Source organism: Crotalus tigris, unplaced genomic scaffold (genome assembly GCF_016545835.1).
Source record: "Crotalus tigris isolate CLP2741 ecotype Arizona unplaced genomic scaffold, ASM1654583v1 scf7180000024432.2438137, whole genome shotgun sequence".
NCBI lineage: Eukaryota > Metazoa > Chordata > Lepidosauria > Squamata > Viperidae > Crotalus > Crotalus tigris.
In genome coordinates this window covers 1,180,877-1,197,596 of record NW_024100599.1, presented here as the reverse complement: position 1 = coordinate 1,197,596, position 16,720 = coordinate 1,180,877, and the positions used below count along the sequence as shown (strand labels likewise).

Here is a 16,720-nt window from a genome sequence, read left to right as displayed (position 1 = left end):
GTTGGAAACAGGCTGCTTCAGTTTTCCGTCCTGCCTTTACAATTGGTGAAAAATATATTTCAGGTCTCAAAGTGGTATAATTAATTTACTTCTAACATAAACATCTTTCCTATTCTGCCTTTTCTCGTTACCTGGGATAGTTTTTCATTGTCACGATATCCTGAATACCATTTGTTTTCTTTGCGTTGCTTGCAGTGACAGTCAAAGACTGGTCATTGATCTTGGAAGCCAAGTTCCAGGATCGAAGGTAATTATCTCCATCACAGAATGCTAAACAAAATCGAAGGTCAGAGCATATACCTACAGATATATGAATTATGATAATTAGAAAAGATCATTTTGGCCATTGTTCAGTAAATCTCAACATTCATTAATGCTTGTGTGATCATTTAAAAATTTCAATTAGAGCTGGAGTTGGCCTAGGGAACACATTCATGAAAATACCATTAAAAAAACAATTGGCATTTAGAATAACTGTATCCGAAACCATAAACTTGAGGGTATCTGGAAAGGTCTGGAGGAGCAGTGCTTTGGCTAATAGAAGTATTCCTGCTATATATTTTTCATTGCCATGCTACCAGATATTGATCAAATTTCCTTCTCATTACCTATATGTGATTTTTACTTCTTTATCTTTAGAAATTCAGGACATTTTATTGTTCTGAAGAACAGCCTTTGAGGATTTGCACATACCATGAGGTGTAAAAGTTTGGGAGCCCTTTTATTTTTCAGTATTTCTATATAAATATGATCTAAAATATATATGTTCTCTGCATAAGTTCTAAACTAAATAATTTTTTCATTTATTTATTAAGGAAAATGATCCAAAACTGTATATATATTTTAAATTCATAGTGTGGCAATGATCAAGCAAAATTTAGATTTTTGGCTATTCTTGTATGTGCAATGTAGGCATACAGACACTCTTTAGAATTCTGCTGAAGTTTTTAAAAATACAAGGCTATAAAAAGAAGATATATTTGAAAGAAAAAGGTATTAGTAGTATAATAAGAAAAAAGAAGTGAAAGGTATAAAACAATACAAATAAAGAAAATGCCAAATTTCATCTATCACATGGGTAATTAATAAATTCTTTAGCTATGCAACTAACTAGATTATTTGTAATCTATTGCTAGATTTTTCAGTAACATTGGTAACTGCATGGTGGACCATGGTGGGCAAAATTGGAAAGGTCAAGAGGACAGTAATGAAGACAAGGAAAATTGTTCCACCATTGATTCTAGTTAAATATATCTAGTTCAAATTATAAATGCTTTGTATAAAGCACTGTTACCCATGTTCCCGCTGACTATTCTTTTGCTACATTTTAATGATATTTTCACTTTTTAAACTCTCCTAATGACCTTTAAGATACTGTCCATTAAAAATGGCATTGATGAGATAGACTGTAGGGTTAATCTCATCAATGAGGAACCTTAGAATAAAGGAACCTTAGAATAAAGATGTCCCGATAACCATTTTAAAGAACATTTCCTCATGAATACCATTGCATTATCCTTAGGCCATTGGTGAAGCAACCTAGATTTGCTTATAACTATTTTAGTAGGGATTTCCATCTTCTGTTAAAAGAAATCTTGTCATATGAACCATTTGCAGTGGTTCATTGAATATTTAATGATGGCAGTTGGGACTTTTGGTCAGACCAACTCCTATTGGCTTCTTGAGGCTCCTATTTATATGCTGTCTACCCTTCCAAGTACTGGACACTCCCTCCTTAACATGTAGGGTTAATGCTCTTTTCAAAGAGCAGTAGCTCTTTTATTCAATATGTGTCTAGTGTTTTTTGAAGGAGAGCTAGGCTTGGGTTTAAAACTAGCACTAGCAGTCTCTGGAAAAAGCCAGTTCTGGTTCTCTTGAGGTTCTATTCTATTAAGGTTTATTTAAATTCTGAAAAGTGAGGTTTTGTCAGCTTTGAGTATTACAGATGTTTTATTCCCTATGTTCATAATGGCTTTAGCCTGGCCATGCTTTTTTTTTTTTTTTTTACTGATTTGTAGATTTTAGGTAGTTTATGGCAACCTCTCCACCCATGCTAGTCAATTTCTGAAAACTAATGCAGGATTGAATGGGAAGGAGCAGGTATCCCTATATTTTGATATTCTTGTTTACTTACTGAATGGGGAAAGCCTCTTACTTCTGGGTTATTATTACGCACTTTTTCTATAAAAAATGTTTGAAATTCATAGGAAAAAAATACTTACCACCAACAGGAACTGAAGGAAATTTAGCCAAGTGTTTGTGATCTTCAGACTCCAAGTTCCATGATACAATCTCAGTGGTGCCAGTATTTGGAATAGGACTGAATGCAACAAGATGAGATCCCAAATGATTTACAGCAAAAGTGTGAATATAATCATTGCAGCATCCCTTCAGACTATGAGCATAAGCAAAAGTATGGACATTGTAGAGCTCTATAAGAATAGTTTCTTGCTTTCGCATGAAAGGGCACCTATAACAAGATAATTAGTCTTAGATGAGATGTACTAATAGATACTCCTGAGTGTGTCTAAAAAGAGTTATAGAATAAAATAATACTATCTGTAAACAATTAAAAATTATGAGTATCTAGCTTTATTGTGAAAAGTATACAAATGTGTTTAAAACTAGTTCCATCAAATAAAATCTGAATCTGGTATGGTTCTGGCATGATGTAATGGCTGAATCTACAAATCATGATTGGGCATAGTTTGTTTAGTCCTGTTTTATTAAATAAACCATAACTGGCTATATTCACAAAACATCATATGTCAAAACCAAACAAATCATATTATTGCTTAGTCCAATGTGTGATAGTCCAATGTGTGAATCTATTCCAAGTTTGTATTTAGGCAAATAGCTATTGGCTTCAAATGTCCTGTATATCAAATAGAACCAACCCATTCCACATGAAAAATAAAATAGCTTATAACCCACATAACAAATCTTCATGTTGTTAAATTTTCTTGTGAGCTTACTAGATATCTAAATTAACTCAAATTTTTAGTTTTTGTAAATAGCATTTTGAAATAATAAAAAATTGTAAGACCTGTAAAGATTTTAGAATTCATAACGATTCTCAAGTCTATCCTAAAATCAACTACTGGTATTTAAAATAGATAAGAGTTTTTAAGCTTAATGAAGAAAATACATTTGAATATTGAGCAAACCAAAGTAAAATAATCTCTTGAGTTCAGAACATTTCTTTTAGGTAATTATATTCCTCTTAACAGTGTTTTCTCACTGCCTGAGACTTTAATTTTTTACATTCATTTACTGTAGCTAAGAAAAAGGAGTTGGAACTCTAATTTATTTCTTAGTAGATATGTAGAGAATTGTTGTACAAATGACATTATACATAGATTATACTACCAGTTCTCAAGAAACAAAAGAAAATTTCCTCACTAGCTTCTAACCATGGTGCTAACCTGTCCTGTCATATCCTTTTTCTGCCACATCCCCTTAATTTGTTTTCATCTTGTTCCTAGTCCATGAGTGAGATAGCCTTATATTGTCTTAACTGAAGCAATGATAAAGAGTATTTTTATTATTCTGACAATGTTCAATGGCGACCACAAGATGTATAAATTTTGTTAGGCTTTGTCACCTAGGAGGGAGTTTAGGGGGCTTCAGTGCCTTGAAACAAGTAACAGAGTCTGGGTCAAGATCATAATGAGAACGGCAGATTTGAAGCTGATGTGGTTTTCTGCTGACTGAGGGATGTGTGAAAGTGACAAAGTGAGCCAGCTAGGAGAGAATAAAAGAATAATTTGATGGTACTACCTGAAGATCACAAGAAAATAATCTTTAGTAATAGCCACCCCTTCAGCTGCAGCCATTCGTTCCTGGCTTTTCAGTTTAGCAACTATTTCTCCCTTTTTGCCACTGAAAACCATTGCTTCGCTTGCACTTCTGCAAAAAAGAGGCAAAAATACAGATGGAAACCATCATATTGCAAAATCAATGCTTAAAAAAAACCTTTTTAATCACAGATTCACATGTGGCTCACTAAGAATGCAAGTTTGAGGACTGTATTTTTAGTTTTTATTTTCAGAGCCATCAATAAGAAAAGATAAAGAACAAGATCTAAACCAATGAGCCAGGCAACTTTGGCCCTTTTCAGCAATTCCTTCATCCCATATGCCTCCCTACTTGAAGTCTCACAAGTCATAAAACCAAGCAACACACTGATATGCCCCCCAAAAGTATTTGCCATCTCACGTATCTCTTCTTTATAACTATATTTCTTTGATTGTCCAGAAAGTTCACATGACTGGAATTATTCCCAATTTCAAGTTCTAGTACATACTGTATCATTTCTGATGAGGCTATATAATTCTGCCTCCCTAAATTACAATCCTTTGTTATTTAACTGAAATTCCTGACAGAGGAGAGTATTCTATATACTGTAACTCAGGATTCAGCATTCAGTTCTGATATTTACTTGTTTGTTTGTATCCCACCTTTATTATTGCAGGAAGAAGTAGAGAAAATCTTGTATTATAAAGTAGCACCTGAGCAATTCTCAAGCTAAATTTGCCATAACTATATGGAATCTATTATATTCTGCAAACTAAGAATTCCTGAACCAATAGCTTATTTTTATGTAGAAAATTTTAATAATTTATTGAAGTTAAGTTATACTAACCTATAGGCACACAGAACATAATCTTTTACTGAGTTCTTTGATACTAGTAGAGAATGAGTCTTGTGCATAGGTGCTTCTTCAGAAAAAAGATAGACTTCATGGAGCATTTGGCACGAATTAACAAGATCAAAAACCTGAAACATTTGGGGATGAAAGTAAATAGAATCAACTAGCTGCTAGCCATTTCATATCAATTTAAAGGCCCATGTATATTTTCCCTCTTCTTTTTAAAACCTGCATTGTAGAATATAACAGGAAAAATAAAAAGGAAACAGTTATGCAGGAAGCCCTTGTTATCTGGGGTCTCATTAACTGCAGTTGGAAAATGTAGACCAGCTCCTCTAACCAGGGGTAAAGGTATCATGTATTTGTACAGTTTTTTTAATGCATTTTATAGATCTGTAGACTTTTATACATATGTAAGATATATTTTGCATTGCATTTCCTGTACTGTGAGAATCATTTTGGTGTGGTGGGAGGGATAGGCATTAGGCTAGAATCTGGGAGACCTGAATTCTAGTCCTACCTTGGGCACAAAGCCAGCTGGATGACTTTCTCTCAGCTCTAAGACGGAGGCAATGGAAAACCACTTTTGAAAAACCTTATAAAGCAAACTGCAAGGACTTGTCCATACAGTCTCCAAGAATCGAAGCCAATTTAACAGAAAAAAAAATACTATAGTTTCAACCCAGTAGCTTGATTGGAATGGAACACTTGCAAACAGGCAAGGCCAGCTGTATAAGAAGCATTTTTTTAACATATTGCTTCCAGAATCTATAACAAACCATTTATGTAAAATTGATTATCTATATCCACAAAAAAGAAATACTTAATTCCAAATGAAATTAGTGGCTTTTATTTTCTTTATATAATATATGGTTTCTGCCTACTGCATTGTTCCCCCAATGTTCCTGGGAAACTACCAAAGTATCTTGACAGGGGAGGAGCTTCTTCATATTTAATGGGTTTGCACAACTCTCTTAACTAAATTATAAATTTTGGCTCCTCCCTCTGAGAAGGAATGCTAACAAAATCATTTGTTTGTGGTCTCTTTACAATTATGCATATCAATTGAGCAAAGGGAAAAAAATATTTCCAGCTAGGTCTAACCAGAGCATATAGACTTTTGAGTTACTAAACCACTAACTCACCTGAATTTTGTGGTTCCCGCTAAAAAAAGCCAGCAGAAGTTGTCCATTCATTGAAGATGTCAGTATTGGTGTATCCAAAAACTCACCAGAAGTGTATACCACTTTTTGCAGGGAAAGATCCCAAATTTTAATGGTGGTCTTGTCAGACACAGCCACCAGTCTATTGTCCAAACATACCGTGATAGTACTAATATTTTTCCCAATTTCATGTAGAGTGAAGACCGCTTTGCCAAGAGTCAGATCCCACATTTTCAAAATACCATCTCTGGAAACTGTTGCAACTATGAGCGGTTTCTGGGTTTCTCCTATTGCTGTAATTTTGTCCAAATGACCTACAGATTCATGACAGCACAATTTTAGAATTTTCTCACAGGTAGAAGATTAATTTCAAAAAAATAAGTCTATTGACCTTTCTTTGAAGAGAAATTAATAGCTTTTTAGCCACATTATTGTTACAGCTCGTGTGATGAATACTTTGAGAATTATGCATGCCATATATTTAATCAATAATTTCTATTCTATCTTAAGATAGGTATCTTAATATCTTGACATGAGAGGAGCTTTTTCATATTGTTGTATTTGCACAACTCTCAACCAAATTACAACTTTTGTCTTCTCCCTCTGAGCAGTGATGCTAACAAAATCAAATTTTGATAATTAAGATTAGTTTTACTTTTCCTGGCTTGATGGTAAATTTGAACGATGAAAAATTGAAAATTAATACTTTTCTTGTGAAGGACTAGCCTATTTCTTCAGATATTCTATAGATGTTTCTGCTCATTAATATCAAACATTAGAGTATCAAAAATGGAAATATTTAATACTGCAGAAAATCAGAAGTATTTTTAGATCAATGAATAAATCCATGTACCTGACCTACAGAATGTTATTTTCTGAAGGATACTGATACACTAAACATTTCAGTTGGCCATGATAATATCAGGTATTAGCATCCATTAAATATATTATTCTTCAACAAAGTGTATAAAGTCTCTGGATAATCGACTCACTATTTCCTACATCAATCTCACCCAAAGTGTTGCCAAATATAGAAAAGAAGGCTGTGATTGTAGGGATAAAACTTTTTCTCCAGTCTCCAAGTTTAGAACTTCCTGAAATTATAAATTCTGGGTTAGGGATTCTCCCCCCCCCCCTCCCCTGCAAGAAAAAAAAATGCCTCAGGCCCTCTCCAGATCACTATAAAGAGAAATTTGGCTTGGTTAATCTACACAATTTCCTTTCCAGGATTTTTTCTACAAGTCCTGGAAGACAATGAAGATACACAAAGATCTGAACACAAAAATATTGCAAGTATCAGGAGCAAACAATACTTTACACATACATCTTTCAATTCTTGTTTCTTTTTTGATGGCCAGATGGATTAGAGCATCAAAGATTGCAGCCAATTATTTATATTTAGAATTGCTCTGCTCAAACCCCAAGAGCAATAAAACTGATTAAATCAATTAGTGGAAAGAAGCAATTAGTAAATCCACAGTAAATCCTTAAACAACTCTGAGAATTGTCTTGTAAAAATACAGTATTGGTGCCTCCTTTACAACTAGAGGAAAGATTTTTTCACAATTGAAACCCTATTACTGATTATACTGCATTGTTTAATGCAATGCAATAATTGATTCCTATCCTTACAAACAATAGTGAGAGTTGTTTCCTTGTGCCTGATTACCATACATAAAATTTAATCTGGGGCTGTTATTACGCAGTAGAACCTGGTGTTATCAGAGAGTGCAGTATTGTGAAACATGGTATTATCAAGCATTGTAAAAGCATGAAATCAATAACACATGTCAGAGGTAGATTGAATAGCATCAGTGCTACGAAATGATACACTCCAAAAACGAATTAAAGATATATCTTCCTCTTAGGTACATACTTTTTGTGATAACACTGATTATGTTTGTAAATAAAAGGTGGTTAGTTATTTTGTTTCTTGTCCAACTATTTACTTCCAGCACCAGCAACTTAAGGTTTCAAAGAAAACAAATTCGTGATTGTAATAACCATCTCATTAAATTGGCAGATTGTTCAGCACATCTACATAATAGCAAAGTTGATTTGTCTGTACCAAATTTCAAGTCACATAACATTGACATAGTATTGGCCAAATCTTATGGAAATCAGTCTATGTAAAATTCTTCATAAATTAGGGATTAAATCATTTCTGAAAAGATAAGATATCACCTTTCAAAAGATCACAGAGAAGTCCACCAGGAGCTATAAGGCAAGATGTTGAAGGTATAAGAACAGGAATAGAAGATTTCTGACACTGAGATAAAAGAATTGGCAGGTAAAGATATTTTTTTGGATCACCTGCATCAACATGGAAAAATGTGTATTAATAATACTATGATATACATTTTACACAGGAAATATTACGTGGTGCATTACTGTTTCCAATTCTTAAAGATTAACTTTTTCAGATATAGAACCTCTGTACTTCTTGTAGAGATATAACTTTCAAAGTATAATTATTATAGTTTATCTTCTAGAATTAAAAACCTCCATATTGAATCTTGTAGCAATTAGAGGTAAATAATACAAGATTGGCTTAGACATTGTTTAAAACATTTCTCTAAAAATAATGAAATAGTGTGGCTAATTTCCCAATAAATTCAAATGGACTATCTGGTATTTCCCCCCCCCCCCAAAGGAATAGCTATCAGCAGAGCTCACTATGCTAAAGAGAAATGAGCCTTCCATAGAAGAGATCAGCTTTGGTATTCCAATAAACATTTCAATCATCCAAATCAATAAATCAGGAATTCTTTTAAACTAAAGCTAAGGAATTGAATTGCTTTTAATCCTTGCTATCCTTTGGAAATGAATAAACAGTTCTTTTCAAATTCCTAGATGGCTCCACTCAACTTATCCTGCTGTTTCTCATCTATTTAAACTATAAATGTTTTCTAATGTAAATCTAGGTTGCTTGGATCTTGCTTATTTGATGAATCACCCTATTAAATTTTCCTTGTGCACTCTTGTTTGAATGTTTGCCTGCAGCTTGTTTTATGGGATTAATTCTCCAGATATGTATTAATAGTATAGTTTAATTCTGTCTTTGCTGTTTATATCCCAGTACAGACATACACAGATTAAAAACCAAAACACAGTAAAGAAATGTAGAATCAGATTTTTTCTATGAAAATCAGAGGTTCATAATTTGCTCTACCTGGTGCTACTGGTATATCAGCTGCAACAATCTGATGAAGACGGCCTATGAGCTGTGAAGCCATCTGACATGGATCTTTTATTAAAACCGTCTTGGACAATTTTAGAGTTTCACTTAATAAGGTTAAGTCAGGTATAGTCCTGTTGTGGGGGTGGGAGGGGGCAGAGAAAAAAAGGTCAGCATGCATAGTTTTGATTTCTTTGCAAATGTCTTAAGTGGTTTTTATAAAGAAGCTTTCCAAAACTGAACTATTCTATTTTTTATTCATTGCATGACAAAATGATGAGTAGAATATAAACACAAAATATTTGAGTGACAAATAATTAGAGTGTTGAAATACTCTTATTAAGGGTATGAAACATGACATATTTAGTGAGTTGTTGAACTATTTTTTCCCTTCATTATTAGCCAACAGGCACACGATTCAAGGCTCAGAGGAGTTCAGAAAAAACCAATTAGAGTTCTTTGAGAAGATGGCATACAGATCTGGTAAAATAAATAATGTCTACAAGTTTTCCAGCCAGGCTTTATCTGAATGTTATTTTGATGTATGGTGAATCTCTAAAACATATTTCAACGTAGACTATTCCAGACTTTCCCTAATTGATACCGTCTGGAACCCCCTGGTTCTAATGGGATTATAAATCCTAGCCAGCATCACAATGATGTAGTAAGTGGAGAACATTGGGCTACTTCATTATATTAGGTTAATGCAGAATTCTATTTTACTATTGTGAACTGACCTGTCAGCTTTAATCGCTGCTCCTAGATCTTCTTCAATGCTGACAATTGATGAGGCCCAGGATTTGTACAAAAGAAACTCATAATTAAAGAGACATTCTTTGATTAGAACAGCAATATTATTTGATCTGATGAGGTGATATGGAGCCCCAAAGATTTTACGGACATTGAAGGTGTAGCTGGTCTTGGATTCTTTTTTCAGAGTCCAGGCCAGAGGCTGAAATATTGATGGTTCATTGCACTTCCTCAACTCCTGTGAGCTTCTATCTAGGTAATAGTCAGCAAAGATAGCATGTAGTGATATTTGGGAATCTTGTGATTTCAGGTATCTCTGAATGCACACATGCTTTAAAGAAGTATGAGCCCAAGTAAAAACATATGTGTTATCAGTTCTTTGCTCTCTCAAATCATCTCCAAGATCATCTAAAAATTTCAACCATAACACTAGTGGAAACGGTGACATTGAGCTTTTTTGGAATTTATTTATTTGTTGAATGACCACACAATCCATTGACATGAGGTTGAGCAATTCTTCCTGAGTGATGCCATTTCTTGAAAGTGTCACATAAGCTGCAATCCTTTGTATAATTTGTTCACCATGAGATCTTTCCATTCTGCTCAACCTCCAAGAATACATGTCAGGTATACTTTGAGGGAGACACACCTCCGTGTCTGGGCTGAAAGATGTCCATAAACAGGATTCTTTATAAGCACAGTATAGGTAAAGTGGCAATGGACAGGCTATGCATGCTTCCACTAAGTGCTTGAACTGATATTGGGTGAGTCTTCGATGATCCTTTTTGAGCCAAAAGATGATAATTTCATTGATTTCTTCAAATGTTAAAGGAGGTATTTGAAAAAAATGTTCTTTCAAGGTTATTTTCTAAAGAAAATAAACGTATCTCAGTTTTTGCACTATTATCAATCACAAAAACAACAGGATCACTTTTGCTAATCAAATGCAAGACAATCTAATCAAATATTAGAACAAAGGAAATTTTACATTACAGTGTGATTTTGCTGTCACTTAATCCAGTAATCACAGGTCTGATTTTCAGGTTTACAATATAAACTCAAAACAGCTGAAATTGTGCATGTTTAGTACACATGTGTGCACAGCTACAAAGTAGGTTTACATTAAACTGTGTATAGAGGAACAGGAGCAGATCTTTCCCCTTCTATCTTGTCCTCCTGAGTTCAATTTTGTAGTACTTTTCCACCAAGTCCACCTAGTACTAAGACAGGCTGAGAAAAGGTCAAAATACCAGGGAGGTTAAGACATGAGAAGCTTTTTTGTTGGACCCACCCTTCACCTTGAACACCCACACTTTGTTGTAAAATATTAATTTAAAAGAACAAAAGTCCTGCTTTATACACAAAACTGTTCATTTTCATCTTTGTATATGAATGCAAACTTGGAACTGAGGTCTCAGCTTAAAACTATGTCTGATTGCTTAATTTTTTCCCAGTTTACCAACAAAAGCTTTTAGATTTCTATGCCAACAGCCACAACAAAATTATTGGTCTATTATCATTTTGTTTAAGGAACATAAAAACATGACAAATAGGTAGGGAAATGTGCTGGAATATAATATATTCCCCACAATGTTTAGGGAATCTAACAGAATTCCACAACACTGGTTAATAAAATATTGGTGGTAAGTCTGGTACATAACTTTTCTTGAGAACCCAAAAGAATAAAAATAGTATTCTGCCAGTCTTTAGATATTCTAGAATGGCAACTTCCAAAATTTGAACCCTCCCTTTTCAGTAATTCAATGAATTGCTGGTCAATGTTGTGAATCCTATGCTGATCCCACAAAATTTACGATTGTATTATAAGACAACGGTCCCCAAACTTTGTGACTTGGCAATCCTGTTGGAGGGGGGAAAGGAGAACCAGCTCAACTTGCGCAAGCAGTGGGCCAGCCCATGTGCATGTGCGTCAGCCCACTGCTCACATAGCCTGGTTACGAATAGGCCACGGCCAGTGGTGGGATTCAAATAAGTGGCATCTGTGTGGATGCCGCTTCTGGAAATCCATTCTGGGCCTGGGCAACAAAAAATTAGCTACCGGTTCTGCCAAAGTGGTGCGAACCGGCTGAATCCCACCACTGGCCACGGCCCAGTAGTGGGCACCTTTGAAGCAAAAGCAACTGGCAACATAATAATTTTGATTTCTTATAACAGTAGGTCTGGGGTTGAGGACCCCTGTTATAATTAATCAAAATTATGTTGCCAGTTGCTTTTGCTTAAAGGTGCTTAGCATTATTAAGCTTCCTTGGAATTCCAACTATACGAGAAGATATGGAATGAAAAACAATTCATTCAGGAACTTCATTTACCTGCAGTTTTCTTATGCATGAAACATCTGATTCCAAGCAAGTAGAAACAATAAAATGCACATTTTTTGGTAATTCAGATGGTATCCAAGAAAGGTCAGCACCACATTCCTCTGATAGTTCATTTATACCATCAAGGCAGATTAGGAGTGGCTTGTCTTGTGTAGCAAATTCCAGCAGAGAGGAAAATTCTTCTACCAGTCCTTCAAAATCCTTTTTTGAAAAAGAAATATAATTATATAATGAGTTATGTGCTGTAGGTGAGGCCACAATGACTTTGGAAACGTTTCATTTCTCATCCAAGAAGCTTGTTCAATTCTTCTTGGATGAGATGTGAAACATTTTCAAAGAAAACTTTTGTAAGTTTTAGGGGATGAGATTGTCATAAGAATGTTGATAATACTATAAGTTTTGAGAATTATCTAGGAAAACAATACAATTTTGTCTAAATAAATAGCATGATCAAAGATGTGGATGGGAGACCATCAGAAAACCCTATGGTTGATTTCTGGTTTGATGTCATGGCATAACGGGTGCAGGAAGACGGGCCTCCATCTTCCACGTTCGATTTTGCTCCACTGGGGACCCTAAATAGGGTGAAAGTCGCCCTGAAGAGGCAACAAAGAAGGAAAGGACCTTCGTTGATCGTGGAGGGGCAGCAGCCCTTCCGCTGGATCTGAGGAAGCCCTACAAACTGGTGGTGGAAAGACTGGCTACATTCGTGTGGCCAGTCAGAAGCTGCTGACAACCGAAGACAAGCACTAGCTAGCAATTTCTGAGCAACATGGATGGAACTGGGTGAGATTTTATCCTTTTTTTATGGCCCTAACACTACTTTCCTGGAAAAAATACCCAAAGCAAAAAATCCTCCCTGATGAGAGAGAGAAGAGAAGTTATTGCCCTGCTCCCTCAGGAAAAGAAAAGTGGCAAATTAATTGCTTTGGGGAAAAACGGGAAACTACAAGTTCAATTTGGAACTAATAGAGATCTAAAGATTTGAAATTTGGGGACTAAAAGTACCTTTGAGACTTTTTTTAGAAAAAATATTTGAAAGTTTGCAAAATAACCTTGGATTAAGAAAGCTGGCAGACAGTGTCAACAATATCTAGTGGAGAATTATGGCACTACAATTTATTATGCTTAAGGGAAACTTGGCTTGAAGCCCAGACTCAGATAAGACTCTGTTGTTCCTGGACACTTTCACTTTTGCAGACTGCAACTGGGAAAAGGGAAAAACAAAAACTCTTGGGCTGCTTATCTGGGTTGGGGACCTATAAAGACTACATACAAAAACAAAATGAGTGTTCCATACTCAGCCTTAAATCATACAAAATCATCTTCAATACCTGTTTCCAAAACTCCCAGTTTGATATATTAACAAAAAATGTAAATGAATCTCAGAAAGAAATTATTTCCATGTTGAAATCAATCCAAGATATAATTGTTTTATTTCAGAATAGACTAAAAATAACACAAATGAGAAAAGAGAACAATTTTCTAACCTAAACATACAAATCCAGAGAATGACTGCAAAGAAGGAACTAATAAACCAGAAAACAGAAGGAAAATTAGGAGAAACAGATCCAAAGATGGAGGACATAAAGAAAGGAATTAATAGACAGATACAGACAAATGAAAAATTAGAAGATGCAGTGATAATACCAGAAATGGAAAAGACATCGTACTTGTCAGGATTTCAGAACACATTTGAGGATAAGGAAGAAGAACCGATCGAATGGATGATAAAGCTGTTAGGAGAAATACTGAATATTGGCAAACAAGAAATGAAAAGAAAGATGGAGGCTGTTTAATGAATACAAATGGGTTGAGTGTTCATCCAAAAACATTTCAACCAAATTCTTTTCCTCATTCCAAATAATATATACAAAAACAGAGGAAGAACTACTTGATGATTTAAATGTACTGACCTAGAAAGTTATTTGGCAAAGGAGGAAAGCTAGAGTAAGACTGAGGAACATTGAGGTTCTGACCTATTAGATGGGATATTATACTACTAAACAGATGTTTGAATATGGCTAAGAAAATAGATAACTGTTAGAAATAAAAATATTATTATAATTAGAAGGATAGGATTTGTAACTAGAATATTATACTTTGTTATAAGATGGGAAATATGAAAATTCTAAAAGGGTTTGAATAAGGGAATCTTTTGGTTACCCAAATATAATTTATTATGAGAAAATTATAAGTGATAGAGATATTTTGAACATTGATGGGAAATTAAAATTTTTAAAAAGCGGGAAAAACAGGATATTGATTGAATAAATGGATTTTAAGAGCAAATGCAATTGAGATATATTTTGGCTAGAAAAGATATTATAAATTGATACTATCGATATTATGTATAATACCACAAAAATGTGATGAAGATGTCTATATTTAATTGTATATGTATTAACAGTAACAAGAATTGTATTTGCCCAGTATGGAAAAAGGCATACTACCGGAAGAAGAGAGGACCAAGGAAACAGTGGATGGTGTGCTATTGGACTGAGAAAGTTAGTATGTACAACTGAATTACTAAAAGATCCAGACAACATGTTGCTTATTAAGTACTTATGATTGTAAAATTAGAAAATTAATTATATATATATATATAATTGGCTGCAGAGGATGGTGGAAAATTTCAAAATAAAACAACTAGAAGAAGTTGATGGAAATACCATTCCCCTATTGTTGCCAAAAAAACTTCATAGATGTTTCCTTGTAATCAACCAGGAGTCAATCTCAACTCAGAGAGTGTTTACACAATCATAAGAAAACCTGAAGTTTTATTAGAGTGTATAATTATGAATAACAGACTAGTTCAGTGGTTCTCAACCTGTGGGTCGGGACCCCATTTGGGGTCAAACGACCATTTCACGGGGGTCGCCAAACAACGCAGTCCGCCATTTTTTCCCCCTTTTCCTTAGCTGTGCTACTCCCTTTTATTCTATTGGCTTTTGAAAGCCAATAGAATAGACTCTCTTGAAAAGTCCCATTCTGCAAACGGTGCTGCACCAGTTGAGTAGTCCTCGACTTACGACCGGTTGAGTAGTCCTCGGCTTACGACCAGTTGGGGGTCACGGCATTAAAAAGGTTGAGAACCACTGGATTAGTTAGAGGTCAAATAGTTCTAAGAGAACTTAGGATGGGAAGGAAGTGCAATTAAAATTCCGAACAACCCATACAACAATTTTAAATGTTAGCAAAGGAAAACATATTTAAAGAGATGCATCACAATTTCAAAAATGTTTTTGCAGAGAAATTGCTTGTGTGTTTATACAGTGAAGTTTCTCTGCAAGACCATTTTTAGATTGTGCTCAGTGATGCAAATGAGGATTTCCCGTTGCTTTCTTGTGCTGACCAGATAAAGAGCACCATCCATTCTGTCCATACCATAATCCCACCTCACCCTCACCTTGCACCAAGTTCCTTCTCCCTTCATCTTTTAACTATAATTTTATTTTGATTATGATTTCTATTGTTATTGTTTCAAAATATTTTTTAGAATTTTAATGTTTTAATGCTGTAAACAGCCCAGAGTTGTTTCGATATGAGATGGGCAGCATCTCATCTAAATAAATAAATAAATTCAGCTAAAAGGATATTATTTGTGCTCTCTCCCTTTATTATCAAATCAGATTAGGTGGCATTATTTTCAAAATATTTTGCACTCATGGAAAATATCATGCAAGACTATTTTATTGACAAAAATGCCCTTAAGCTGAGCTTTACTTCTAGGAACTGTAGAGCTATGTGCTTATTTGCTATTATCTCGTGTTTTCTGGTTTTTGTTCTACTCAGGGTAGAGTAGATGTGCCCTAAAATTTGCCCTAGAACTCACAGGAAGCCCCAATCCCACCTCAGTCCCAAGACTGGCCAAGGTTTGTGACCTGCTACTGCTTTATATGACAAACCATATTGGCATAATAAAAATGCATTGGTGCTTGATCAAAACAAGGAGGAAATAAACAATACCTCAGATAAAGTAACAGAAACATGATAAATGTCAGCTATTTGGTAGCAAAGACTCAGAAGCAGCCGTCGGACATTTCTGCTTTCTCCAGTTATACCAATAAATCGAAGCACAACTCTGAGATTCCTGGGTCAAAAAGGAAAAAATAAATAAAGCCTCCCTTTCAAAAAGGCTCTTTAAATTGCTAGTTTGAACCTTTAAAGTCTTTTTGATTTGGGTCAGATACTTGAAAGACTGCCTGTCTGTAATATGGTCCCTGTTCCACAAAAGAAGGTGAAATAGGGGAATTCTGGGCAAAATAGTGTTGTTTTTGCTCCAAACTATTTTTTCAAGGGGAGTTCTGAATTCACTCAGATTTTAAAAAAAAATTAAAAACCACTTGCATTAAAAAAGGACTACAAAGATCTTAGCTTTTATTGCTTGAATTATCTTTTATTTCAGAATCTAATAGAAATAATGTTTTGTGCTACATTATGATCTCTGGTACATTTTAAGAAATATATTTTATTATTTGTTTAGTAGAATATTTTCAAGATCCTATGCTGGTGGTGGCCTATCCCAATTTAATAAATAAAATAGCTGTACTATATATGGGATGTGAAATTTTAAAAATGCTCCAACTCTTGACTGCAATCTAATAGTCATCTGGATTTTAAAGTTGATATTTTTAAA

General features: G+C 34.6%; 1 protein-coding gene across 11 annotated transcripts in view; it reads right to left on the bottom strand.

Moving 5' to 3' along the window:
* LOC120302418 (NACHT and WD repeat domain-containing protein 2-like) overlaps positions 1 to 16,720 on the bottom strand; it is a 66,281-nt gene that overhangs the window by 16,604 nt on the left and 32,957 nt on the right. For 10 of the 11 annotated variants that reach the window (XR_005555126.1, XM_039330792.1, XM_039330790.1 and 7 more), the window contains 10 exons: positions 16,051 to 16,174; positions 12,073 to 12,282; positions 9,730 to 10,610; positions 8,987 to 9,126; positions 7,999 to 8,127; positions 5,797 to 6,128; positions 4,646 to 4,779; positions 3,781 to 3,909; positions 2,223 to 2,470; positions 132 to 300 (listed from right to left, as the gene is read on the bottom strand). Coding sequence is in view for 10 of the 11 variants with exons in the window: in XM_039330792.1 (XP_039186726.1) it covers positions 132 to 300; positions 2,223 to 2,470; positions 3,781 to 3,909; positions 4,646 to 4,779; positions 5,797 to 6,128; positions 7,999 to 8,127; positions 8,987 to 9,126; positions 9,730 to 10,610; positions 12,073 to 12,282; positions 16,051 to 16,174 (2,496 nt within the window). In the remaining variant the exon portion in view is untranslated. The remainder of the gene's footprint in view (positions 1 to 131; positions 301 to 2,222; positions 2,471 to 3,780; positions 3,910 to 4,645; positions 4,780 to 5,796; positions 6,129 to 7,998; positions 8,128 to 8,986; positions 9,127 to 9,729; positions 10,611 to 12,072; positions 12,283 to 16,050; positions 16,175 to 16,720) is intronic. The other variant, XM_039330795.1, reaches the window with a different exon arrangement.